This window comes from Xiphophorus couchianus, chromosome 16 (genome assembly GCF_001444195.1).
Source record: "Xiphophorus couchianus chromosome 16, X_couchianus-1.0, whole genome shotgun sequence".
NCBI lineage: Eukaryota > Metazoa > Chordata > Actinopteri > Cyprinodontiformes > Poeciliidae > Xiphophorus > Xiphophorus couchianus.
In genome coordinates this window covers 15,469,032-15,495,046 of record NC_040243.1, presented here as the reverse complement: position 1 = coordinate 15,495,046, position 26,015 = coordinate 15,469,032, and the positions used below count along the sequence as shown (strand labels likewise).

Sequence of the window (26,015 nt, the reverse complement as noted above, 5' to 3'; positions counted from 1 at the left end):
CTGTGTTCAGTTAATTTAACTCAAATCAGTTTAAAGCAATTAAAAGGAAGACACAAATATCCCTTTTATTCTAATTCAGGTGTAAATGCATTATCCAAGTCCCCCCAGTTCGCATTAATCTGCTTTATTATTTTAATGTTTATACTCTGCTAAACTGTTTTGATGGTTGAAAATAGTTTGCACCATCTCTTAAAAATACAAGATGTTTGTTTTCATTTTATTGTTCTCTAATTCGTCATAAACTTCTCAGCACACTACAAAGACTACTGTTGTTTGTGATTTATTGTTTCGCTCACACCATGTTCAAAAATGTATGAATTAGATTTTCTATATGAATTATAAATTTCTATATTTTTTATCCCTTGCATGAAGACGTGAATAGTCAAACTGTCGAAATGCTGTTTTTAAAAACCCTAAATAAACAAACAAGGCTCTCAATTTAAAGAATTAAAAGACTTTAAACTAAACTTGCTGAGCTACTGAGGAAATAATTCAAATGGGTTCCTGACATCACAGTGTCTTGAAAGCCAACCTAACCTAATCAAGTTTTAAAATGAGCACTACTGTTCAAAGTCTTTTAGTTTTGTCTGTATGCAAAGTGAACTTCCTGTGAGTCTACTGTAAAGGCTGATCTTCTGCTGCTCAATGCACAGTTAAAGAAGCTACCTTCTCATTGGTACCTTCACATAGCAACATGTTCTCTCTAGCTCTCCTGCTGCTGCTTTCTGCTGGATCCTGTGAGTCTGAAATAAATGGCACTCATTTGGTTTCAGTTGGTTTAACTTTTTTAATATTTAATATTTTCCCTCGACAGATGTGATGTGTGAGCAGCTGCAACAGCCAGACTCTTTAACTGTGCAGCCAGGTCAGAGTCTGACCGTCAGCTGTCAGGTCTCTTATTCAGTTAGCAGCTACTACACAGCCTGGATCAGACAGCCTGCTGGGAAAGGACTGGAGTGGATTGGGAGCAAATATACAGGAGATTCATACTACAAAAAATCACTGGAGAACAAGTTCAGTATTGCCGTAGACGCTTCCAGTAACACAGTGACTCTGAATGGACAGAATATGCAGCCTGGAGACTCTGCTGTGTATTACTGTGCAAGAGACCCACAGTAACACAAATGAGCAGCAGAGCTGTACAAAAACCTACCAGGGCCTGAATACTTGTAATTACAACTTATCCACCAGAGGGAGTCCTGTTAGAACAGTGGTTCTTAACCCTTTTTGAGGTACCGAACCCATCAGTTTCATATGCGCATTCACCGAACCCTTCTTTAGTGATATATATATATATATATATATTTTTCAAATTCAAGACATAGGTATGAACTCACAGCAAGTTACAGTGTTACTTTATTCTGGCCCCCAAAAATATTTTGGCCCCATAAAAGAATTTCAGCCCCCAAAATATTTTTTTACTATTTTACTCATTTAAAAATAAATTTGGATTTTTTCCAAAGAATGACAAATTTTTTAATAACTTAATTTTTTTAAATTTTAAATTTAGTTTGTTTTTTGTCATTTTGAATCCACAAAATACCTTTTTGGGGCCAGAATAAAGTTTTGCACAAATGACATATCAGCAAATCAGTGTGACTTCTGCTGTTGTTTTTGGGAGACCAGTTCAGAGAGGCTGAGGCTTCACCTTGGCAAGTGCATCTTCAGAGCAAAGTCTGTTCATTTTCTTCTTTTTTTGCTCGACATATTAAGTATGGATTAAAATATTAAGAATAAAAACACACAACGTACAACTACGACAGCCGCTGATACTGCGCGCACTAAATTCCCCGCAGCACTGATTGGCCGAGCAATGTAACACGATCCTCTGCAGCAAGTGATGGCCAAGCGGGGCGTGTCATCACGTGTCTTTACCTCCGCGGTAGAGGCTCCGCCGAACCCCTGGGGTTTGATCGAACCCAGGTTAAGAACCACTGTGTTAGAACAATAGTGACACCAATCTGGTTACATGTTCTATGACTAGCGAGAGAAAATGACATGTAGATGACCTTTTTACTACTACAAAACAAACAAACAAAAAAGAAAAAACAAAAATAAACAAAAAATAAAAAATGAGAAATCTATACTTTCAGCAAGGAATGTTTGCCGTTTGCCTCTTTAAGGTACTGACTGGGTAAAGGGACCCCAGGGGAAGCCCACTAGACTATCACAGGCCACACAAATATTTCATCTTTAAGGAATAGATCATAGAACCATATTTGTCAAAGTAAATTTCAAATTTAAATTTCTGCTATAATACAGGGAGCATAATCATTTGTGCTTTCTCATGACACTGTTGTAAACCAAACTGTTAATGTATTCACAGAAACTTCACACTCCCCATAAGTTGACAAAACATGCTATGAATTTGAATTTTGGTGTTACTTTTTTCAGATGTTCCTCACTTGAACCTGCAGGGGGACGTCTATGCAAAGTGTTTCTGCTTTATAAATACACCAAACACACTATCAATAACTAGCATTTCATCTGAGGGAGAAACACTCAGACCCACTTTACAAATATCACTTGGAAAAATCACATTTTTAATACCAAAGACATGTTAATTTCCTGGAGCTTAGTTTTTGTTTTTACCATTCATGGTAAGTTTTAATGCCTCAATGAAAAAGTGTTAGCTGTTAAACAGGGTGCAAAAGTAATGTTTTTGTTTCCCACAGGTGTTTGGGGTGAGATCAAATTGCAGCAGCCTCAATCCTCTGAGGTGAAAAGACCAGGAGACACTGTGAAGATTTCATGTGTCACGTCTGGTTACACAATGACAAATTACGGCATGAACTGGATAAGACAGAAATCTGGGAAAGGTTTAGAATGGATTGGGTGGATAAACACACACACAGTTGTTGCTACCTATGCCAGCTCCTTTCAGAGTCGTTTCACCTTCACTCAAGATGTTTCCAGCAACACTCAGTTCCTGCAGATCACTGGTCTCACTACAGAGGACTCTGCTGTTTACTTCTGTGCAAGAGAGCACAGTGACTGAAGTCAGTGGAGCAGCTGTACAAAAAGTCCTAGAGCAATATGATTCTTCTATGATGTGTCTGGTCTGTTTAAACACTCCAGATGTTAACGCTTTTATGACTTTTTTGTTTTCTACATTTCACTCATTCATTGCTGCATCCATAACCCCCACAATCCAATCCTATTTCAAAGTTTTAGTTGGTAAACATTTTTTCCCCACCTCTAAAAAAAGAGGACAAAAAATATAAACATACTTGCTGTGAATTTGATGCTTATTATTGCAAAGATGCTGCATAATTAGTTTTTTTTTGGCAGTCTTAATGTGTATATCATCATTTGTGACTCATGCATATGCATAGCAATAAACTGAATTTAAAAAAAAAATCAATTCATGATCAGAGATTAGAGCGCTGAAGAAAGCAAAACTGTAATGAGTAGAAAAGCACAGAATAACATGGACAACTATGTGAAGATTTGTTGAAGTTTAAATAAAATAACAAAAAGGTTGCACTTGTACTATGTTCTAGGTCAACAGCTAATACATCACATCTAAACTGACCTCAACTTATTGCTTTTATCCTGCCTTTAAAAATATAGAAATTCCCAAAAAACTGTAACAATAAATTTAAAAGCTGACACGTTTTATGTTATTTCGTTTATTTCTGCAGGACAAAATAGCATTAAACGAGAAACATTCTGAAAGTAGTCCAGTATTTATAAAATGACTAAAACAGTATATTACAAAAAAAAAGTTGATTCATATTAGATATTTGCATATTTTAATATTTCTCTTTCTGACTTGTTGAAACCGTGTTGCAAATCGAAACAAATTAAAATTATTTCTCTGAAGGAACTTTATGCAAATTTTGTGGTTTTGTTTGTGATGCGGATGTAAAGAGTTCAGCTGGCTACCCTTTACCAGGGCATCAGATCTCTTTGTTTCAGCTTCACCAACCATGTTCTCTGTCACCCTGATGCTGCTGCTGTTAGCAGCTGGATCAGGTAAGAATTTATAGATTTGTGAGAATCACCAGATCATGGTTTGAATCTCACAAAATGTTGTTTTTCCAGGTGTTCGATCTGAGACACTGAGACAGCCAGCCTCTGTGTCTGTGCTGCCTGGTGAACGACTGCAGATCACCTGTCATGTCTCTTATTCTGTTAGCACATATGTAACAGCCTGGATCAGACAGCCTGCAGGAAAAGGACTGGAGTGGATTAGTAGTGACACAACTATTAAAGATTCATTAACCAACAAGTTCAGTGCAAATCTAGATTATTCAAACAACATAGTGACTCTGAATGGAGAGAATATGCAGCCGGAGGACTCTGCTGTGTATTACTGTGCCAGAGATCCACAGTGACACAAATCAGCAGCAGACATGAACAAAAACCCCACTGTGACAGAACAGCTGCTTCAGGAAGCTGAAACTTCTGATGTTCAGGGAGAAATACTGTAATTAAAAAGACTGTAATAAAAATGTGTACCTACATCTGTCTCTATCTTTCTATCTGATGACTACTAAATAATATATGGCTATCAAACAGTTTTGTCTTGCAATGGAGAAATCAGCCGTTTTGAGTGTCCTTCTTTCGGTTTTAACTCTCAAACAACCATAGATTTTGGAAATGCGGACAAATGTTCCAGCTTATAAAATATAGGAGCTCTTTTATATGTCCTCTTCAGTGTGTTTGTAACCAATATTTTGGTACACATGCAGAAAATGTGTCAAATTTTAAAGGTTAATTTTGCAAATTAATAATAATTATTTGTAAGATGGAGATAAGGGTTATGCTTTATGATTTGCCTGTGATGTCAAAGGTTTAGGTCTAAAAAAATGTGCATTTAGGAAACTTTATTTACCTCTCACTCACTGCAGTCATGCTAAATTTTAATTACATTTTTAGTCAACAATAAAGCACTTTTTAAAAAAATAAATGTGCATGTGGTTCATTATCTATATTGATTGAAACTGTGATAGAGAGTGGATCCTATATATGCAAACCTGCCCTCCCTTCAGCCTCCTATAAAAAGGCTTCAGTTCAGATCTGAGTTCAGAGGATGTCTGTTAAATCAGCCAACATGTTTCGAGCTGCTCTGTTCCTGTTCCTAGCAGCTGCAGGTGAGTTTATTCAATCTTTGAGATCTCTGTCTACCATAAGTCTCAACAAACAAGATTTCCTCTTTTTTTCTGACTTAGTCAATTCTTCTTTCAGCAGATGTGAAGTGTGAACAGCTGACACAGCCAGCCTCTGTGACTGTGCAGCCGGGTCAACCTCTGACCATCAGCTGTCAGGTGTCTTATTCTGTTACCAGCTACTGGACAGCTTGGATCAGACAGCCTGCAGGGAAAGAACTGGAGTGGATTGGAGATGCAAAGGGATCTTCAACAGGTTACAAAGATTCTCTCAGAAACAAGTTCAGCATTTCCACAGAATCCTCCAGTAACACAGTGACTCTGAAGGGACAGAATCTGCAGCCGGAAGACACTGCTGTGTATTACTGTGCAAGACTCCACAGTGAAGCAAAACATGAACAGACTTGTACAAAAACCCATTCAGTATCTGAACAGACCATAAATTATTTACCAGCAATTTATTCCACACTTATATCAGTTTTCTATGTCCAGGGATATAGGAAACTCGTTCCTATTGTCCGTTATCCTGCAATAGCTAGCCCCGCCCACTTCATCACAACCCTCCGGGGCTGACTACTGACCAGTTCTCTGTCTAACAGGTCCGGAAAATCTCTAAGACCTGGGTATTACCCTAAAAGAAATCTATAAGAGATAATCTATTTAAACTGGTGTCGAAAGCAATTCGTCTAGCTCTAACTACCTCCAATCCAGAAGTTACGACCCTTTTCAGTTAAGAAACAGTCAGCTGAGTAGCCCTCACAGCTGCGTAATTCCAATAACCACTCCTGTTAACGGCAGCTCGCTTTCTAAAATATAACTTGCTCTTGGAACCGGCTAGATTAAATTTAGTGACTTGGATGTAAGTCCCTGGGTCATTATTTTACTCTCGCCAAAGGAAATTATGAAGCCTCCTTTTCACTAGAACCATGTACCTTAGTTTTACCTTTATTAAAAGAACTGAAAAATGATTAAATGACTCAATTAATTCCAATGTCCACCAACCTCATTAGAATTTTAGAGTAAGAATTTATTAAGCAAGCTTAAGCAGGGATATGTGACATACAAATCAATAATCAATTGTATACAAGTCAAGAGCAGTGTAATAAGATCAACATGTATAATCATACCCTCCTGTCTCTTTCCCTAACCTATGTCGCAGATTCTGAGATAGCTTTTTAGGAAGCGAGTTCAACTCATACCCAGTTGGTGGTGGATTTTTGGCAACAGGATCGTCCGAAAACCTTGGTCTGAATCTTTATCCTTTGTGTGAAAAAATCCTCTTTAGAATGGAAGCAAAGTAGAGAGGGTTCAATTGCTTTTGAAAACCCAACTCTTTTATCCCTCCGGGACCTTTGTCCTTTCTCCAAGTCTGTTGCAATGTTTGGGTTGAGGTAAGACCGACGATCGAATCAGGAACCCGGGTTGGACGATTGGAACTTGTCTCCCTTTGGCGGCAAGAAGCTTCAGCTTTTCCCGTAGCTCCAGGGTGTGGTCTGCTGTTGTTTCCTCGATCTGCTTCTTCTGTTAGCTCTACTTCGGTGCCGCAGACAAAGAACAAGAACTTCTCCTTTTCCGTCTGCTTATATACAGTTCTCTGCCGTATATGTGTATGGGGAGTGTTAGTTTACGTGGTTTCGGCCCCTCCTGTCTGCTGGCTGGGATGGAAAGTACCGTCCTTTCCTCAGCGCGTTGTTCTTAGCCAACCATACCGCCCCACCCATCCTGTGCGTCTGGCCATCTGTTCAGAACTGCTTGCGACAGCAGGATCTCACAAGTTCCCCTTCTCCTATTTCCCCTATCCTTTCAACATTAAAAACTATGTGCTTTTCTCTGATTAACTTTTAAACACAGTCAAATATTAAAAACTTATGTGCTGATTTCCATTAAGCATTAATCATAAGCATTAATCACCTCTTTCACTTATTATAAATCATCAAACCTTAATCATTTCATTGTTGTCATGTTATTACAGATCATGATTCGTACACTTCAGAATCATTCAGTGATTACTTACATACAGTCATTACACCTATTGTATTCATCCATGTTCAACTTAATCATTATCAAAACACTCAATCATTATAAATCAAAACACAAGATTGCTTTATTTCCTTCAGGCCTTCATGCACCTTTTTCTGTGTGTACCTGGATAGATCTCAAACCTCGTACCAGTTTTCTTGACACCCCCTCCTTGAGATCGGACGGTGCATCGCAGAAAACACAAAGTGCTAAGTCAAAAGAGGTCAAGCCCATCACCGCAATCCGCAGTCAAGATGTCCTGTTCGTAGCAGGCAACCGGAGATGATGATGGAGTCCAGGTATCCACAACTTCATACTCCGTCAGATTGGACGGCGGAGAAATCCAGCACTCGGCGTCCAACTGTGGAGGAAGTGGAGATCCTGCTGATCCGGGAGGGCTAATGTCCTCCAGGGAAGATTGCAGAAGCGAATACAGATCCATCTCAGAGTTTGGCAGTGTCGGTGGGTTCTCACAGAATCCCTCCAACTCAGTCAGCAGATCCTGAAAATCCACATCGGTTGAAGGTGGATCCGGTGAAGGAGATGACACGAAGAGGGTGTCTTCTGTCTGGCACGCTTGGTGAGATGAACTGAGAATTTCAGTTTGGGTACCTTTTCTGTGAGTCGCACTGCTGGTTTGGCATCCGACATCGATAAACATATCCGGCGACACGGGACACGCTGGTGGAAGGTACTCGCCCACTGCCACAACTCGTCCATCGAGAAGGTGTAGAGTTGGCAGGCATTGTCGAGTAAGCTGGTGCTCCCATAATTTCTGGATCACGGGCAGCAGGAGTCCCGTGTGCATTGGAGATGTTGTAAGGTCGTCGTCTTCTTGGCCAAAGGCAGAGGTCCACACTATTTTGTGCACCCGTTCCAGGGATCGAGATGTGGAGGCCGCTATGTAAGGCAAATCTCCTTGCCCTGTGGCGCAGAGAATTGCCGTTACATCGGTGATACGGCTGCTCACGCAACGGTGACACCAGCGGGAGGACGATGCAACCCATATGAATCCATAGGACTCTGCGGCGATCCCACATCCCACACAGCAGGTTGGTGCCTGAGAAGAAACAGCAACCTAGGTAACTTCACGATTAGGGGTTTCGGATTAACAATAACACAACGAATATGCAAAAGCGAAAGCGGAGAGTGTAGCTGGTTTAAGCTCGTGTGCCTGCTTGGGCTGCCAGCCAGGGAGAATTAATCACAGGAACCGGAATATCATGATCTGGAGCTGGTTCGCCCCGATCATAGACATGAGCTGAATCATGGAATATTGCAGCATAGGTCATCATCCATACAACGATGGCCAGGTCTGAGGTCTCCTGAAGCCAGTAGAGGACCACCAAGATCCCCCAAACCGTTGCCCAAAGAGCCAGGACTATCCACTTTTGTAGCCATATGCGCCTGCCCCGACCTTTGATGGACAAGGCTTGGCGCGCTAAGTAGACGAGGATAGATACTGCGAAGAGCCCTTCTAGAATAGCTGTGAGGATCTTAAGTGGGGCGGTTCGAGTGGCATGACTGCTCCCAACGACCAACTCCAGTATCAGGGCTGTGGTGTCAGTGACGAGCCATAGGCAGACCACAACGCCCCTGCGCCAGTTGATGCGGGTACGGCCCATCAGGTAACAAGCGAAGAGGGATGAAGCTAACCCCCATTTCTGGAGGATGATGGGTCGTAGGATAAGCTTCACATATCCTTGTAGCGCAACGAAGATCCTCATAGGATGTCCCCTGGGCCAGGAACCAGTGTGGCAGTAGAGTACCCAGGCCAGGGTAACCCCTAAGTGCTCAAAGGTACTCACTTGAAGTGGTGCAAAAAGTGAGTTGGGGTTTGATGAGTTGGCTGAAGAGTTGGATGCCATGATGTCCAATGGTGGTTCTTTTGGTTCCAGTGTTGTCGGCAGCGGCGGTGAAGGTTGAATGGCTCGTAGGCACACGAGAGCTCTCTCTTATGCAGAAGCAGGCTCCTCCTTCGGGGGGAGGGGTTGGTACCCCCTCTTTTCGCAATGACATAGTGCTTTCAGCCACACCTCCAGGACAATTTTGCCAACGATTAAAGCCACGGCCACGCCCAGTAGGCCCAAGATGTATGGCCACAGCAGGCTCAGAGCATCTAGCAGCCACTGTCCGACGATGTGGAGGCCTCCCTCTACAATGTTAGCAACGCCTTCCACGACGTCGGTAAGGGTGGTCACGATAGCTGATCCCAACGTCTCGAACCAGTAACATTCATGTTGGTCAGACCCTTTTCCACATTTTTCCCAAATTTCCTTGGAGATTTGGCAGGTGAGATTGGAATACAAAAGGTTAGGCCCGACCCAATCAAACCCTGGGTCTGTGTGCCCATCACACAGATTCTTGCGGAAAGCATGTCCTTCGGCGATGGCCACCAGGGGATTTGGGATGAACGGAACTGGGAGACCCAGAATGCTCTTGCGCTTCTGGAGATGGTATCCCAGAATTGCGTCGGTGCAGGTCCGTCCGCTCACCATAGCCCTCCGCCAAGTACCATTGATTTTGCGCCAAGTAACTTCAGAAGAGTGAGTGTCATACTCATCGGCATAATGTTGTTTGCAGTAGCTTTCCCAACCTCGGACCTCGTGGCAGGGTCTTCTGGCCAAACTGATGACACATTCAAGGACTTGTCGTGTGTTGTTTTTACAAGTCATGCGCCAGGGTCTCGGGTTGACGTAGTTTTCAGGTCTCCAAAAAATTCCAGGCCAAATCGCGCGGTCCTTAGAATAAACTGTGGCGAGGTACTGGTACTTGATCCAATAATTGGTGGATTCACTGAGACATGGTATAACCCAGGCTTGAAGTTCTTCCTGTTGGAGTCCCCACCATTCCCAATCGCAATCTCGATAATAATCCTCATAGCAGGCTTGTAGAGCCCATTTAGCGGTAGGAAGGGTTTCGGGATCAGGGCAGTGATACTTCCATACGGAAAATAAAGTATGGCTTTCTTGTAAGAGGTCACATCGTGGTGAAGATAGGGTGTTCCTCCAATAAGTATCGTTGAGGCTGTCAAAAATCCTCTTGGCGACACACTTATCAATCTTTGCAAAATCACCCTTAGGAGCGTGAAGAAGATCTTCAGGAGTTGGAAGGCGTTGGGTACGCAAGTTGGCAATGTGTAGCTCCTCTAATCCAGCAGGAGAGCGAACCGCTCCCTCTGGGAAGTCCCCCACAAAGAACGTTTGGTCCGTTGCTATATATGTCCATGGGAATGTGTTATTCAGCCAGACTTCAATTTCTGTACATACTGTGCGTACAGAGTGCCATAAATCCGTCCAGTATTCTTCTACAGCTGTTACAATGTAATTTTGGCCCCTGCATTTGACGAACTTATTCCAGAGGCAGGCATTCAACCACCTAAAGTGGTGCGTATAACAATGTTGTTGGTCAGCTTGGTACATAAACCGTGTCGGACCCTGTCGAATCAGGAAAGCCGTAATATTAGCCAAACTATTGTTGGGGGGCGGCCTCGTGACCCAGTCACGAAAATCGTTTCGGGAGGTTCTGTTGATCCGCTCTCGCTCTGTGATGTTGGCATCTTCTCTGCAATTTAGGTGATAGTCTCCCCAAAACTCCCCTCGTGGGAGCCAGGTTCGACAGCCTGAGGACCTGTGCGGGGCCGGGTATATAACTTCGGTATCCCAGTATCCCTGGTCCGGTAAAAGTAGTAGCGACCGACAGGCCATATTGCAATGCCATTGTGGAAAGCCTCGATCCGGATGAATCCAGTTGCATCTCACGGTCCGTCGCTCCTTGCGCTGTAGAACCCGTATCCAGCAGAGCGCTCCGGTGTCGAGGAAGTCATAGGCGTAGATCTCCCAAGTCCGATTCAAGAGGTCGTCTAGGGAGGAGTCGTTCAATTTGTAGGCTCGGCGTTCCACATACTTTTTGCCTTTGTCTTTGGCGAATAATCCGGTTCGATTCTGGGCAGAAGTTTCGTTGTCCCATGGCATAAAAATAGTCGTGGTGCTTGTATTCCAGCAGTTGAAGGTGGCATACTTGGAATGTCCATAAGTGACCTTTGTATGCGTAAGGTACCACGGTCCAACTCCGATGAAGTAGAAGATCGTAGCGAGAACAGCAGCAGCAAATAGCAAAGCAAGAAGCGTCAGCAGCCCTTTCAGGCAAAGGGATTTTCCTGTTATTGTAGTCGTTTTCCGTAGCAAAGGTTCGTTAGAGGTGTCCGAGTCGTCGTCAGTGTCAGTAGAGCTGTCTGAATCCGATGTTGAGTCCAGCCAACCCTGGTCTGTAGGCTTTCGCCTCATGCCGATGGCATCCATCCTGGCCAGATTAGTGATTCTCTGGGATCCGGTGCATCAGGCGTTGTACAAACTTTTCTTAAAGCCTTGATGCAGCCTTGGTGAGCAGGGTTCTTCGCAACCCGTCTGGTGGCTCTTCTTTGTTGCAAGGCTGTAAATATAGGAGAGGGGTAGGGTAAGTCGGGCTCCAACCCCCTCCACACCCACTTCCAGTGGAACACCCTCCAATAGTGCGGCCGAGGAAACGGGCCTTGGGCGGTGCCGTTTTTCAACGCCTGGTCATACCAAGATTCGTGATTGTACCCTATTGGGGCGGGTACTGAGATGTAGGTGTACAAAGGTTGCCCATGCAAAGTTAGTCTGGTGCGGTACCCCCAGGTTGACGGGGTAAAAATCCTCTGGTGTGGTGGATTGGGGTAGACCCTGTCTATTTCCAATTTCAATGGAAGCCTGGTGTTATTAAATATATAACATTCTGGATTCATTTCCCTCTTTACTATGGTTTTTGCCATACTTGGTGATGTGGTCCAAATAATCATGTCATTAAGCGAAATTTCACAATACAGTCCTTGCAGTGGTTCAAGGTAATGGGGACCCCACCTTATCCGTAGTTCGATCCCCTGCACCCTGTGATACACTGTATTAAAAGTCCACGGCAGAGATCTTGGGCACATAGGTGAAATTGATGCATAATGGACCGTGTTATTGGACCCTCGTCCTTGCCAAGCAGGCGGTGCAGTAGGGATGAATAAATGTGGCTTCGTTGGAGGGGGTGGCGTGTACTCTTCACTTTCCCCCACCTGTTTTGTACACTGGAAATTAGTGGGTCGAAGATATATGAGATACTTGAGAAAATATGCTTCGGTGAGCGGATTGGAAGGAGTGAAATCTTCTCTTGGCATATCCAGGAGAATAGAGGTAGTAGGGAGTCTCAGGAACGGACCTTTATCTGATAGTCCCGACGAGACTCCAGCTCCTACTTTGAACATTTTAGTTACAAAAATCTTTGTACCCTTCCGTCTTGTGGGTTTTGACTGACGTTGGGACTTGGCGACTCGTTTCCCCCCTTCCTGTTTATCCGTTAGTCTTGGTTCTTCTTCCTCCATGGAAATGCTGAAGCGAGCTTCTGCCAGGCGTGGGTCTTGGGTTTCTTCTTAGGAGGCTCCGGTTCGGTGTAGGACACGGTGGCGTAATTCTGCTCGTCTGGCACCACTTTGATGGCTGCTCCGACGGAGTAGATTCCTTTAAAGGGGACGGTGATCATGCGCACTGACAGCTGAATCTGGCAGGAGGTGCTAGGATCGGAGGGCGTACCCGCTCTGTGAGCCACGCCTCCCGGGTGTTGCAATACTCCATCCCGAAACTGGGACTCCGCTGTTATCCAGTACAGGCAAGACTTTTCCTTAGGTCTTACCGCATTGCTGCCCCACCCGTCCACCTCAGTGGTGTAGTAATACATATCTGAGCAGCGTACTCCATCTTCCCTTGGCACGTCCGGTAAATCCACCACAGGAATTGTGCAGTCATTGATGACTTCCAAAATCAGATGTGCCCATGTGGTCAGCTCCCAGGGGCCTGTCCAACCCCCATTAACGGCTTGGTCTCTGGTGTCATCTGGGAGTGCACTTAGCCCCTCAGCTGATGGTTGGTACGCGTGAGGCCGATGTACCCGGAAGATCACAGGGGAGTGGCTGGTGTTCAATGGTGGAAATGACAGGGATGTTCCGGCAGCTTCATACGGCCAGGCAGCATGAACAGAATCCCACAGGACATCATGGGGCCCTTCTTCCCTCCTCCACACCCATGGATCCGCTTCTTCTGGGGTGTTTGGGGGAGCTGAAGGTCCCGGTAATATTATCGGTATGGGGCTCCCGTGATTTGGTTGTACTTGTCCATATGTTCTGTAATATCGCAGCGAGCTGTAAAACCTCGTCACCTGCCATCCCTCAGCCTGACCTGTCAAAGTCAGTTCTCCTCTCCCCAGCTGGTCTTCGCAAGTAGAACAGTGATGGAGATCGTCCCCATCCCAGACGCAATAACAGCTTTTTGGTTCTTCATTCTGCCAGCTCCATTGGGTCTCCAACTGAAGTCGGGGCAGGTAACCTACCCGGCAGTTCCCACAGATGGTGTTGTTCAAAACCGTAACCGGAGAGACGCGAAGATGTTGTAGTATCTCTGCGGGGGCTCCTTGTTGCCTGGGTTTCTCACGGCCCGGTCCCTCCCAGGTGATGGGGAGTGGGTTGTTCACTAAGCAAACCGGACAGCGACTTTTAGCTCTTGCCCATATCAGCATCTCTCGCTCCTCCGACAGGACTCCCTTTTTAGCCCAATCCAATTTCTTCAGGGCTCGTCCTGCCCAAATCCCTGAAGGTGTTCTTCTAATTATAACCACCCCTTTCACGGTGGCCAGTCCGATATAGGGTGGAATGGTACATGATTCACTGGCCATTTCACCGGCTTCTGTTTCACTTTAGTCAGGAACTGGCTTGAGCTGCTCAACTCCTTGAATCCCTTTTCTTTTCAGCAATACTGTGTTCCTATCCAGTACTTGCTTGACGATGTCAGTGGTCTCAAACTTGGGTTTTACTGCTGCATTTACAGGTTGCTCTCTTGCTTTGACCCACACGCGCTGTCCCTCTCGGAATGGCACTCTGGGCGTCGGCTTCTCCTTTTTGTCGCTGGAGCTCCGCCCCACTTCCTTCGTGGTGAACGGCCGTTGGTTGAGCTCCATTGCAGGGGCGGGCCTCTCGGCTCTGCTTCTGTCGTTCAGGGCCTGCCCTATTTCCACCGCCTGTGTGCTCCAACTGTTGGTGTTAGCATTTTTAGCTATCCAGCTTTTCACTAACCCTATGGCTCGTTCCACCACTCCGTTAGCTTGTGGGGTATAGGGTGGAGAGTAAATTTCTGACACCATTGGTCAACTTGTGAATTACGGAAATGAGTCCCATTATCCGTGCGCAGCTCTTTCGGGATTCCCAGGGCACTGCATACTTGTTCCAGCATGCCGACAACACTATTGCCGTTTGCTTTCCTGGCTGCTTTTGTAGTTACAAACCCCGACATAGAATCCACCAGCACTAAGAGGTACTTCTCACCTCTTCTTCCTGTTATCCCCATGGGGCCTGCAACATCCATGCAGACTGAACCCCAGGGGACCGTGCTTTTGATGGATAACCCCTCCATCCGCTGCCCTCGGCGACCTGCGTTGTATTGTCCACATACTTCACAGTCCCTTAGCACGCGTTGGACTTGTTTCACTGGGATCCAAAGATCCTGCTCCTCCAGCTCTTTACGGGTAGGTCGTACGCCTGCATGTCCAAGGGCCTCATGCACGCTCCGCACGACCTCAACCACGTACTCTTCTGGGACCTCCCGTCCTCTGGGAGTGCTGTCCCACTTCTCGGTACCGACAAAGACGATCTTTCTTTGCTGGACATAACAGTCCACTTCATCATTCCCACGCCAATGAGCTCCCTCATGCGTGTGTGCTTTTTGATGCTCAACATCTATTTCCAATTGTAGTTTTAGCTCAGCAATCTTTTTCCACAAGTCTCTGTGTGCCACTGGCTTGCCCTTCGCTGTCTCGAAACCATTTTCTTCCCAAATGGCCAAGTCTTCTCTAAGGGCTTGAGCGCAGTAGTAACTGTCGGTTACTAACCTGGCATTCTTGATTTTCCTTTTCACCAGTTCCAGCAATCCTTCCAGTACGGCCGTTACTTCTCCGGCTTGAGCACTACCGGGAGTTTTTCCTTTCTGACGGCATTTTTCCTTGCCGTCTTGCTTCAGAATAAATCCCCAGTATGCCGACTGGTCGGACCCCTTTCTGGATCCATCGGTGTAGATTGTCCATTCTGGTTGTTTTGGCTTCTCAGATGTCTCTGGCGGTTTCTTCTTACTGGTGGGTTGGGCTGGCCCAATCTCAAGCTCCGGGTCCAGCAGGATGTCTTCCCATCTTCCCCACCGTGTGTTAGTTGCTTTAGTACTTTCCACGGTACCTTTTCTTAGATACTTATGAACTTGGCTCTGTGTGATGACTTTAACTGGTTGTCCTTGTGCTAGATCCTTCAGCACACCCCAGTAACGAGCTAACACCGCTAGCTCTTTCTCCTTCTGCGGATATTTCCTCTCAACAGAAGTCAGGGTGTAACTCCACAGGGTAACCAAGCCTCCATTTTCATTACTCACTTTGATCATGGCATCGTCATTCTCACAACTGATTTCTGCCACCAGTCTTTCTGACAAACTTCTTGGCTCCAGTCTCACAGCTGCTTGAATGGCTTTTCTCAATTCTTCCAGGTTCTGTTGATTCGCTGCTGTCCAAACCCAGGGTCTTTTTCCGTCCTTTTCGTCCTCCTCACTCTTTCTCAGGCATTTGTATAAAGGTTTGGCATACTTCTGATAATTGGGTACGTGGTCCCGGACATAGTTGCATAGTCCTAATATTCTCTGTAAGTCATTCTCTGACTGAGGTGGTTGAATGTTCGTCAGCTTTTCTCTGTACCCATCTGAGAGTCCCAAGTCCGACGTGACTTGGAAGCCCAGATAATTCACTTGGAACTGTCCAAATTGACATTTCTTGAGGTTTAGCTTCAAGCCTGCCTTGGTGAGGTTTTCTACCACTTTTTGTAGTCTTTGTAGGTGTTCTTCTTCTGTGTCATCAGCAATAAAGACATCATCAATGTACACAGTTGCACCTACGTCCCCCAGTACTTCCATCACTGCTGACTGGAACACGTTTGGGGAGTTCTTGTATCCCTGGGGTAACCTTTGCCACACATAGCTCTTGCCTTTGTGGGTGAATGCAGTTTTACCTTGCGATTGTCTGGCGAGGCGTAGAGAGAAAAATCCATTGGCTAGGTCGATGCATGACTTGAACTTCTTGACTCGAAGAGTTTTCAGCGCTCCTTGGGGATTGATTAGACTGGCTCGGTTTGCTATTGTTCTCCGATTCAGGGCCTTGAAGTTGATAACTGGTCTCCAACCCCCTCCAGCCGATTCAGGTTTCTTCACCGCCTGGATGGGGCTGTTGGTGATCGGGTTGAGCTCCTCTCTGATGATTTCCATGGCGCTCAGCTCCTTCACTATCTTGTCCATCTCCTCGACTGCTCCCGGATTCAGTGGGTACTGCCGAACAGGTGGATGAACCCCACCTTCGATGTGATGAACAAACTTTGGACCCAAATCCCCACAATCGTTCTTGAACCGTGCCACTTGCGCTGTAACGATGATCTTACGCAGCTTCTCTTTCCCAGCCGGGGAGAAGTCACTCTCTGCGATCTTCTGTTCTGTCACCGTCGGTATGTCAATCGGTTTGTACCAGTCCTGCTGCCCGGATCCGGTTTGGGTCGGGCCGACTTTCACCAACCTTGCTTTCAAGCTCGTCAGCCTTCGCTCTAGTCGGCGATGTGTGCCTTTCTTTTTACTGAGTTCATCTAAGTCTTTTACTGTGAGTAGATTGTAAGGACCTTTCACCCACACTACTCCTTTCCATGTCCCGTATGGCATTTCTTCTATTTTTCCATTAGCAAACTGAACCTTCAGGTGTCCTGCTGTTTCTAGGTCTTTGCGGGTCATAGACACCTCCGCTCCGGTGTCCACCAGGTAGGGTACTCCCTCCACTTTGGCGTAGATTTCGTCCCCTTCCCAGTAGGCATTTTCTAAAATGACCCGCGACCTGGACGCCATTATTTTGGTGACCCTCCGGCCCCGGCTTTACGGGACTCACGGAGGGCCGTCCTTTGTTCTGGGCTCAATTTCCTATACTCCTCATCCGTCAGGAACTGACCTTTCCCTGGCTGATTCTGTGAAGCCGGCGGGTTGGTCGGTCTTCCTTTTGGTCCTGGTGGTTTCTGCTGGAACGGCCGGTTTTGGAAATTGGATGGTGGTGCTCTCTGTTGAAACGGCCGGCCCTGGAAGTTGGATGGCTGTGTGCCCTGCGGGAACGGCCTGTTCTGGAAGTTGGATGGCTGTCTGATGTTGACCCTTCCAGGTGGCTTGGCTGGTTGGCTAGCCTCCTTCTTTCTTTTGTCCTCGTAGTACTGCTGCTCCAGGTCGAATCCCTGCACTGCCACATCCATCTGGGCCACGGTTGTGCTTCTCACTGGTAGTTTCACAAACACAATCTCTCCTCTTCGTCCTTTTGTCACCTCACGCAGTACCTTCACATACCTCGCGGGAGAAACGGTTTGCTTTAGTGTGTGCCAAAGCGGTTCCAACCGGCTTCCTTTGTCCAGCCGTCCTCTAGCTCTCTTCACCTGGGACTCTTCGTCGTCCATGTCCTCCAATACTAATCTCTCATAGTTGCTCTGTGCTGACTCTGTTCCAACCATCGGGTCCGCAGTCACGCTGGTCAGCCACAACTTTTTGGCCCCTTCGTGGTTGGTGGTAGATAGCACAGTTGGCCAGACATCTTTCAAATATTCCTCATTATTTTCGTCTGCATTTTTACTCCGAATCACTAGCCTTAGATTCTTTAGTTCTGCGTATGCATCTTGTCCGGTAGTAGTGGCCGGTGGCTGGGCTGACACTCCTTGTGGTCCCCGCGGGATCTGTGGTCCTGGCTCTGAAGACGTCGCCTGCGGCTCCTCTTCATCAGCTGACACCTCGTCCAGCTTCTGTCGAGTCTCCCTGGAGTACTTGTAGGCCGCTTTCTTCAGTCGTCGCAGCATCACATCATACATAATTCCCATGTATGCGTTCCTGAAGTTGGTGGTCAGGGAATAGTGTGCTGTCAGGGTAGAGCAGGATGGTGTCATCAGGATGTTAGCCCACTCCCCGACTGTCGCTTCTACTTCGAGCAGCACCTTGTCTCCCAGCCTGCTGGCCCATCCTGCTGGAATCTGGTACTCTGTCTGACCGACCTCTGGTACATACGTACGCCGTCCGTCTTTAGCCTGTACGGGGCCCCAGGTCACGTCTCTCGCCAGTCTCTCAGAAGAACCCTCGATGTCAAAGGTTTCTATTTCTTTCTTCTTTCCTCGGTGCTGTCCTGTTCGGAGTGTCTTATGCCCTGTCGGTGGTTGCTTTGGGTCGGAGAAGATGCTGCCGTGATCACTCTCTTCTTCTTCCTCTTCAGAATGTTCGATCTCCTGTTGCTCTTCTCCTTCCTCCGAGTCGCTGATGTCCTCATACTGTTGTTGTCGAAGAGGTTCCCTCCTGGGGGAGTTCAGCGGTTGAATCCTGGCTGGTTTCATCGGTCCTACTTCTTTCTGGACCGTCGGCTGCTCATTCTTGACTCTGTCCGTGTTGGGTTGCCTCAGTTCACTGCTGCTTCCCTCGAATGAGAATTCTTTGACATATCTTGCGGCCTGGGACTCTGGCCCGACTGGTGCTTCCCTTAACTTTATCCTGAGTGGCTCCATAACCTTGGCCTTGTCGGTCTGGGTGGTGTTTGAAACTCCACTCTGGGGTATTTTTAAGGGATATTTCTTGATCTCCTTTGCTGGGTGGCTGATGCGGCATTGCACCTCCATTTCAGTTGCCATTCGTACACCTTGCTCCGTACGGAGTCGATGCATACGGGGGTCAACCACCACCACCACCTCTTTGAACACAAAGAAATGACTGTTGGTCTTGGCTATGTTCACCACTCCGTTCTCTGTGACCGCCCTGGCGGTGTCCCCTGGCAAATCTGCCGATCTTAGTCCCTGCACGCTCACCATCACCCTTCTCATGCTTTCGTTGCTGGCGGTCACCAGGCCCCTTTCGAGTCCATGCCACATCTTCTTCCGATACTCCTCCAGACTCTCTCCTTTCTTGTAAACATCAATTGGGACCAGGATTATGGCACCATAAGGAAGACTGTAGCCCTTCATCATCACTACGTCTCCTCTAGTTTTTTCACTACAGGAAGCCTCCAACACCTTTGAATCTTTTTGGTAATATTTCCCAGCTTGGTTTTTAAGGCTGCGTCGAAACTTTCGATTGTGGATCTTGTATTTATCATTGGTGAACACAATCAGCCCGTCACCTTCAAGGTCCCATATTCCTCCAATAAACTGGTAAATCATGAGCCCGGATTGCAGCCTTAAGCTGATGGTTTCCGATGGTATTTTGGCCAACTCTCGGGTGCTCCTCCAAACATCCGACTTCTGGGTCTTCTTTTTAGGGCGGCCGGGGTCCCATAGCTCCTCATCCGATTCCTCCCCGTCCTCGTCGGAGCTGCTGCCCGCTGGAGTCTCCGTAGGTGGCAGTAGCTGCCTCCTTTCCGTGCTGTGGACTCGGGGATGAAACCCGAACTCCTGACCCCGTCGAGGGGACCAATCCCTGGCCGCTTGCTCCAACTGTTCCTCAGCGAAACCGTCGATGAGCGATCCCTCGTGATTTTCCTCTTCTGACTGCTCAGAGGGGATCTCGTCGTTCCGCGATGCTCTCGGTCGAGCTGGGATGTCGTCATCGCCATCCGTCAGGTCTATCAGGTCCTGCTGATCTTGCTTCGGCTGGTTAGTCGGTGTTGTGGCTCTGCTGGGCAGTCGAGAGGGGGCCTCAGCCACCTCCGATTCCGCCTTCTCCGGGGCTTGCTCCTTTCTTTTGATGCCTTTGTAGGTTGACAGTCTCTGCAGGGCTTCTTTACACTCTTTGTATTGGCTTACCCCTCTAGCTAGCTGTTCTGTCAGGATCCCGTCGATGCCCGCTGCCTTTGTGGCTGTCTTCACTACTCCGTCATACTTTCCAGAGGGGCTGTAGACAATCCGCAGCTCACCAGCGGTCCATCCCTCAAGGAGCTCGGCGAACCATTCTAGCCACTCTTTAATCTCCAACTTCTTAGCAACTTTCACTGGGCATTTGGCGACCCCCAGTCGGTGGCCATCGTTAAGTCGGGAGCAGTAGTATATCTGGGTCTGTATCATGTAGTTCATTATATCCCGAACTTTGTTCTCGTGGGTACTATAATGAGATTCGAAAAAAGTCCTTTTCAGCGGCCCAGTCCAGGAATCCAATCCATCACCGAGTAATATCAACATTACAGGAAGTTGTGATATAGTAGTTTGGGAAAGACGGGTTTGATGATCTTCCCCGTCTTGGCTGATGTTGCTTGCCCCTTGTCCCTTTGCTGGCTCTTGCAGAGGATCCAGTTCCCCTCTTTCTTCGTCATCCATAGTTGTCTTTGTCTTCGAGTTGCCTATCCCCCAAAGCCTCTCTTTGCGCTTTTGAGTAGGGATGGGTCCAGGCTGTGTTGGCTACTGGCTTCACTGTCTGGATACTATCACTTATCCTCAGTAGAAGCTTTCCCTCACCTGCATGCTATACAGTTACTGCAAGGGTTGTGACTGACGGCCTTATCAGTCACCGTTAACTCTATTCCCTCAGAGTTAACCATCCAAGTGAGCTATTCAGAATCACACTTCTGTTTTTACTGACTTGGTTTATTAGGGCCCGCCTACTTGGCTCCGCCCCACGTTGGGCGCCATGTCCGTTATCCTGCAATAGCTAGCCCCGCCCACTTCATCACAACCCTCCGGGGCTGACTACTGACCAGTTCTCTGTCTAACAGGTCCGGAAAATCTCTAAGACCTGGGTATTACCCTAAAAGAAATCTATAAGAGATAATCTATTTAAACTGGTGTCGAAAGCAATTCGTCTAGCTCTAACTACCTCCAATCCAGAAGTTACGACCCTTTTCAGTTAAGAAACAGTCAGCTGAGTAGCCCTCACAGCTGCGTAATTCCAATAACCACTCCTGTTAACGGCAGCTCGCTTTCTAAAATATAACTTGCTCTTGGAACCGGCTAGATTAAATTTAGTGACTTGGATGTAAGTCCCTGGGTCATTATTTTACTCTCGCCAAAGGAAATTATGAAGCCTCCTTTTCACTAGAACCATGTACCTTAGTTTTACCTTTATTAAAAGAACTGAAAAATGATTAAATGACTCAATTAATTCCAATGTCCACCAACCTCATTAGAATTTTAGAGTAAGAATTTATTAAGCAAGCTTAAGCAGGGATATGTGACATACAAATCAATAATCAATTGTATACAAGTCAAGAGCAGTGTAATAAGATCAACATGTATAATCATACCCTCCTGTCTCTTTCCCTAACCTATGTCGCAGATTCTGAGATAGCTTTTTAGGAAGCGAGTTCAACTCATACCCAGTTGGTGGTGGATTTTTGGCAACAGGATCGTCCGATAACCTTGGTCTGAATCTTTATCCTTTGTGTGAAAAAATCCTCTTTAGAATGGAAGCAAAGTAGAGAGGGTTCAATTGCTTTTGAAAACCCAACTCTTTTATCCCTCCGGGACCTTTGTCCTTTCTCCAAGTCTGTTGCAATGTTTGGGTTGAGGTAAGACCGACGATCGAATCAGGAACCCGGGTTGGACGATTGGAACTTGTCTCCCTTTGGCGGCAAGAAGCTTCAGCTTTTCCCGTAGCTCCAGGGTGTGGTCTGCTGTTGTTTCCTCGATCTGCTTCTTCTGTTAGCTCTACTTCGGTGCCGCAGACAAAGAACAAGAACTTCTCCTTTTCCGTCTGCTTATATACAGTTCTCTGCCGTATATGTGTATGGGGAGTGTTAGTTTACGTGGTTTCGGCCCCTCCTGTCTGCTGGCTGGGATGGAAAGTACCGTCCTTTCCTCAGCGCGTTGTTCTTAGCCAACCATACCGCCCCACCCATCCTGTGCGTCTGGCCATCTGTTCAGAACTGCTTGCGACAGCAGGATCTCACAAGTTCCCCTTCTCCTATTTCCCCTATCCTTTCAACATTAAAAACTATGTGCTTTTCTCTGATTAACTTTTAAACACAGTCAAATATTAAAAACTTATGTGCTGATTTCCATTAAGCATTAATCATAAGCATTAATCACCTCTTTCACTTATTATAAATCATCAAACCTTAATCATTTCATTGTTGTCATGTTATTACAGATCATGATTCGTACACTTCAGAATCATTCAGTGATTACTTACATACAGTCATTACACCTATTGTATTCATCCATGTTCAACTTAATCATTATCAAAACACTCAATCATTATAAATCAAAACACAAGATTGCTTTATTTCCTTCAGGCCTTCATGCACCTTTTTCTGTGTGTACCTGGATAGATCTCAAACCTCGTACCAGTTTTCTTGACACTATTCAAAAGATTAAATCCTGGACAAATCACATGCTTTTCACAGAATAAAACAGAGACATACAGAAGAGACAGCCACAATCCTTGCATATGCTCAAACCTAAGGGTCGGGTGTTCAGTAAATAATCATGGATGTAGTAGGCCTACAGGAAGCACCCTGGAGAGGATCCATACCTGTGCAGGGAGGAATATGTGAACTTCCTGAAAAGAGTCTGTGACCCACAGTCAAACTCAACCAAAATCATTTTGGAAGATACCTCCAACAGTTCTTCCTTTTTATAAAATCTATTATGGCATCAAGAGTTCATGCATACACATTTTAAATAATTCACATCAGAAAATCTTTATCATTCATGTGTAGCAGGCTTAAAATCAACAAAAGCCATATCTGCAGGAAGTAGGGTCACAGTGTGAAGGGGAAAACATGCAGTAAAAGGCCCAAGGCCAAAAATCAATCATCTTCATCACATGCTGTGCCTGCTCCACCACTGAGCCCTTTTTTAAGTATTGCACAAAGTGGTTCAACATGTTGGCTCAAGAAATTAACTAAACATGTTAATATAAAACATTTACAGTTCAGGAGGAAAATATCAAATGCTGTAAATCTATATTCTACATACTCTTTGTGTAGCTATTTTCAAGGCATGTTTATTGAAAAATGTTAGTTATACATAATTATTTTGAATTTAGCCTTACATCGGTCGACACTGATAAGGCAAACTATAGAAGAACAAAATATGTTTGCTTTGTACAGGTATAAAAAAATTAGAGGAAATTAAAATTAAATTGTGCTCCTTCAACTTTTTTACCTAAATCAGTACATTTGAAGAAACCGTTTTATTCCTACCAGGCTTTGGCGCTTAAATAAATGTGAACATTTTCCTAAAAACCACAACTGTTCCAACTGTCTCCTGTCTTTCAGTTTCCTCCTCCGCTCTGCTGCTGCTGCTGCTGCTGCTGCTGCTGCTGTAAGTTTTTGTTTCAGAGTTTCTCACAGTGATATATGGGGGCACAGAGATATACACCAATACAAAAACCTCAGTGCAAAAACCTGTCTGTAATTCATAATAATGACTATAAATAAGCATAGATTACTACATTTCTACCTTTGTAATATGCGGTAAGAACACAGTGTTTCCATTTAACTGATATATTTCAAATACACATTAATTAGACTTTAATTCATAGACTATAAGTCGTACTTTTGAGTCTGTTTTAATTGCATTAGAGAATTGATACTTAGTTTCTTTTAGAATCGCTACACAAAAATATCCATCTCATAAGACTGAACCAATGTTGAAACTCTTTTATGTGAATATTCAGTTTTTATTCCATTTTTTGTGGTGCTTCAGGTTTTTGTTCAAGCAGTCAATGAAGCTGCAGCACTGTGAGATTTAGACTGGGGTAATGGAACAACAGTCACGGTTCTACCAGGTAAGATCCTTTAAAATATTGTTTACAGTTCTATTTATAATTGTTGTTTATGATAATAATATTTATGTACATTTTTAGATTAGTTTAAACTTTTGATGCTCCTGTTAACTGACAGTCATGTTAAATTGTTTTGGTGTTGTCTGAATAAATTGCATTTGTAGATGTACTATTTTAGTTTTGCTGACAAATCTTATTAATATTATATTTCAAACCACGTTATACAACACTGCAGTAAGATGACAAATTGTCAAAAAAATCATTTAATATTGTCTCCAGTAAATTGCTTTTATTTTTGATTCAGTGTTAAATAATCCCAAAGTTTTCATTACTATGAGTGTAAAAGCGTCCGGAAGTTGTTCCCTACAACTTTCTCATTTTTCATATTTTTATTTGAGCTCTGTCGTCCAGATCAACAAATTTAATCTGTTGAAAAAAAGTAATTGATGGTCCAGATTGTAAAAATGTTATTTACCAGAAAATATGAAAATGAAGATTGATTTAGAATCTGACCCAGGCTGGATCAAGTTGTAGAGGAAAAGGGGACATGACAGCGAATCATCAGAAATAAATGTTCTGCATATGAAATCCAAACAGAAGAAAATACTACATGAAGGCAAAAAAACAACAAAAAAAAATATTGCATACAATTATGCAATTATTTGCATAATTTCAAATAATTGCTTGTGATGTCATATTTTTTTGTTTTAACTTCTCAACTAAATTACATTTTGACTTAAAGCAAATGACTAAAGAGACGATTTTGATTTGCAAAACAGCAGCATAGTGGCAATTTAGACACACAAGAGGAAATATGAATAATTTATGCTCAAGCAACTCAAAATAACCAAAGAAAAATATGGCTACCAGAATCTCTAACAATTACAGTCCTCCAAATTAAGAATGGATTAAAAATCTGATGGAGAAAAAACCTCGACTTAAACAAAAAAGTGGAAAACAAAAGGACTATAATATAACTAAATATAAGGTAACTAAATTACTCAAATGATTGAATCATTTACTCCGTGTAAAAATGTCTAAATGCTTATCATTTATTGTGAATATATGCAGAACATACTTTTTCACTAAACAAGAAGCTAAATCGGGGGCCTGATCTTTCAGAGAGGTCTGCAACAGCAGAGTTACATTTCGTTACATTCAGGAGGAAGCTTTAGACAAATTAAATTGGTTGTAACTCTAATATTCTCAAATTTTATCACAATAAAATTGACATTTAATGATAAATTTGTGATGGTATTTAATTCATTGAAGAGTTTTATGCAAACATGTTTTGATGATGTTTTTGATTCACCATCATTACTTTTCCTTTAAGAGTTGTGATAAAAATAACTCTAAAATTTTAGGCTTTATTGATTGCAAACATTGTGGGACGGTGACTGATATTCTTTCTGTGTTCACACAATTTCATCTAAGTTGGTTTTTGGGTGAATTGTCAAAATTCTGAACAAGATTCATTGTTTTTGAGTTTTTCATTTACAGAACATGTTTTTTTTTATTTGTTTTTTTTAAAACCAAATTAATATAATGGCTTGCTGGAAAAAGAGCTGGCTTAATAGTTGTTTAAATGCATTAATTTCCCACAAATCAAACCGGTAGAAACTATAGAGACTCATTAGTTTTTAACTCAAGATGTAGAAGATGGAGGTTTCTGAATGTAAAAAAGTTGTAGCCCTAAAGTTTGAAACATCAGACGTCTTACTTTATTTTGTATACCTACCCAACTGATAGTGGAAACTTTCCGTCACAACCAAATACTTATTTCTCTTGGAAAGTACATTTGCAAAACTAAGTGATACTTTGGCAAAATTTCCCTTTTTTGGCAAAGTTGCTGCTGCAGAAGCATTAGATTTTTAACTTAACATTGCGTTCTTTAAATTATTTGAAACATTTTTTTATCACAAAACATTTTAAAAAGCTAATTGATTGCAATATTCAAACTTTAAAAAATACTTTTTTTCATGACTTATTACTTTTGAATCAACTTCTTGTTACTTTTGTAATGCTTTAACTGTTATGGGGACACCAGTATCTTCATTGACCCATTGACTTGCATGTAAGTAGTGAGGGGTGAAGG

At 44.3% G+C, this 26,015-nt stretch overlaps 1 protein-coding gene and 2 gene segments (V, D, J or C); all 3 read left to right on the top strand.

The window, feature by feature from the left end:
* The window catches only part of LOC114159458 (uncharacterized), a 259,878-nt gene that overhangs the window by 113,830 nt on the left and 120,033 nt on the right, over positions 1 to 26,015 (top strand). The window lies entirely within an intron of this gene.
* LOC114159480 (immunoglobulin heavy variable 4-38-2-like) lies at positions 664 to 1,119 on the top strand. The segment is given in 2 exon segments: positions 664 to 737; positions 815 to 1,119. Coding segments are annotated over 2 exon segments (348 nt in total).
* Positions 3,875 to 4,365, top strand: LOC114159484 (Ig heavy chain V region XIG14-like). The segment is given in 2 exon segments: positions 3,875 to 3,978; positions 4,048 to 4,365. Coding segments are annotated over 2 exon segments (339 nt in total).